Below are 1,993 nucleotides of genomic sequence, written 5' to 3'. Positions count from 1 at the left end.
ATATCCAGGTTTATTAGAATCATCAACAGGAATCATCATTTCCAGGAATCAACAGTGGCTGCAGGAAGCACACGACGTTGGCGTCTCGACAGCACTCATTTCAAGGAATCACCAGTCGCAGCAGACACCACACCATCCCGGCTCTTTACGGCAGCAGTTACAGCACCAGCGGCAATCTCTAGCATTGCGCTTGAATTTCAGTGTAAGCTGTGCAGATATTACATGAAATTAGAATGGTTATTTGACATTTATCGTTCTATTCTATCCAATCCAATCCACTTTATTTATATAGCACATTTAAACAACAATAACGTTTCCAAAGTGCTGCACAGCCATGTTAAAAACAATTGTAAAAAAATTAATAAATAAAATAAAATAAAATAAAAAAAAGTATATATATATATATATATATACATATATATATATATATATATATATATATATATATATATATATATATATATATATATATATATATATATATATATATATGTCTTGATTGGATTATCCAGAGAATAGTGCTCGATACCGTGGTAGAGTGCAATATATGTATGTGGGAAAAAAATCACAAGACTACTTCATCTCTACAGATCTGTTTCATGAGGGGTTCCCTCAATCATCACAAACGGAAACACCTCCTAGGTAACACATGAGCCAATCACCACACCCCTACGCCTGCTTGTACCCACCCACTCTGTGCTCTATATAAACCATTGTATGTGAATGCTTCCATTAAAATCTCCTGATGATTGAGGGAACCCCTCATGAAACAGATCTGTAGAGATGAAGTAGTCTTGTGATTGTTTTCCCACACCTACATATATATATATATATATATATATATATATATATATATATATATATATATATATATATATATATATATATATATTATGCTCCACCAATGACTGAATGAAAACAAAAAATAAATAAATATAAAACCAATAAAAACAATATAAAAACAAATATGATTAAAAACTATTTTAAAGGGTAAAATCAATTAAAACAGTAAAATAGAAATCAAAGTGTATAAAAAACACAGAGGACAACAGAGAACAGAGGACCCCACAACTCACGTAGTGTTAAAAGCCAAAGAATAAAAGTGGGTCTTAAGACGAGACTTAAAACACTCCACTGTGTTCAATAATCCCAGCCTACCTTTGGTTCGTCTACTGGCATCTCGAAATGTTCAACATCGGCGCCGCTTCTCGCTGCTGCTACACCTTCCTCCTATTTAAGAAAGAAGAATATCTCAGAGTTGTGATAGAAAATTTGTAGGTCATCGCGCATCGGGATCTTGCACTTACTTCAGCAAAAGGCGAAGAGTAGCTCTCCTGAATTAAAATAAATGAAAGAGCAATGATGACTGCAATGGCAAAGCTGAGTGTCTTCATTTTTGAGAATGCAGGCGGTTTAAATGGTCAAGAACGCAACAATTTCTAGTGTCAGTTGTTTTATGGTTCAGCTCGGATGAGTTTACCCCATTCGATATCAGTATATCTGCGCACCGCTCGCAGTATTTATCCACTTCTACGATGGACTTTGCCTTGATCCTTGCCTGGAACTGACTAGGGGGATTTCTCTGGCTTTGACTCAGGCAATGTTGACAGTGACTAGGACATCAATTCAAAGGTGCCAACCACTTACCGGCAACCGTAGCCAGGGAGGGCCATTTTTTTATTTTTTATTTCATGCAGCCTAGATTTTCACCAAAAGAAGCAGATATTGCAGTAAACAATAATAGACTCAGACATAGACTTCCTTTTTGTCACACCTATGGATCATGTTTTGTTTTGTCATGTTTTGATTTTGGACATTTAGTTCTGTCTTGGCACTTCCTGGTTTGTTTTCGTCTCCATGCCAACTCATTAGTTTCCACCTGTCACGTCCCTGTTCTCAGCCTCACACCTGTTTTCACTAATGATCATAGCTATTTGAGTCACTCTTTTTCTTGTCTTCGTCCTATAGACAGCGATTTTAAACTAGACAAACA

At 36.0% G+C, this 1,993-nt stretch overlaps 1 protein-coding gene across 1 annotated transcript; it reads right to left on the bottom strand.

The window, feature by feature from the left end:
* Window positions 1-1,511, bottom strand: LOC133562316 (hepcidin-like). The gene is made up of 3 exons (XM_061916397.1): window positions 1,308-1,511; window positions 1,159-1,230; window positions 1-207 (listed from the first exon to the last, which is right to left on the bottom strand). The coding sequence occupies exons 1-3, from the start codon at window positions 1,392-1,394 to the stop codon at window positions 109-111; spliced, it is 258 nt and encodes an 85-aa protein (XP_061772381.1). The 5' UTR covers window positions 1,395-1,511; the 3' UTR covers window positions 1-108.
* Between the last annotated feature and the right edge of the window lie 482 nt (window positions 1,512-1,993).

Source organism: Nerophis ophidion, linkage group LG11, assembly GCF_033978795.1.
Source record: "Nerophis ophidion isolate RoL-2023_Sa linkage group LG11, RoL_Noph_v1.0, whole genome shotgun sequence".
Lineage (NCBI taxonomy): Eukaryota > Metazoa > Chordata > Actinopteri > Syngnathiformes > Syngnathidae > Nerophis > Nerophis ophidion.
Note: the sequence above shows the minus strand (reverse complement) of the source record. Positions and strands in the feature narration are given on the sequence as shown.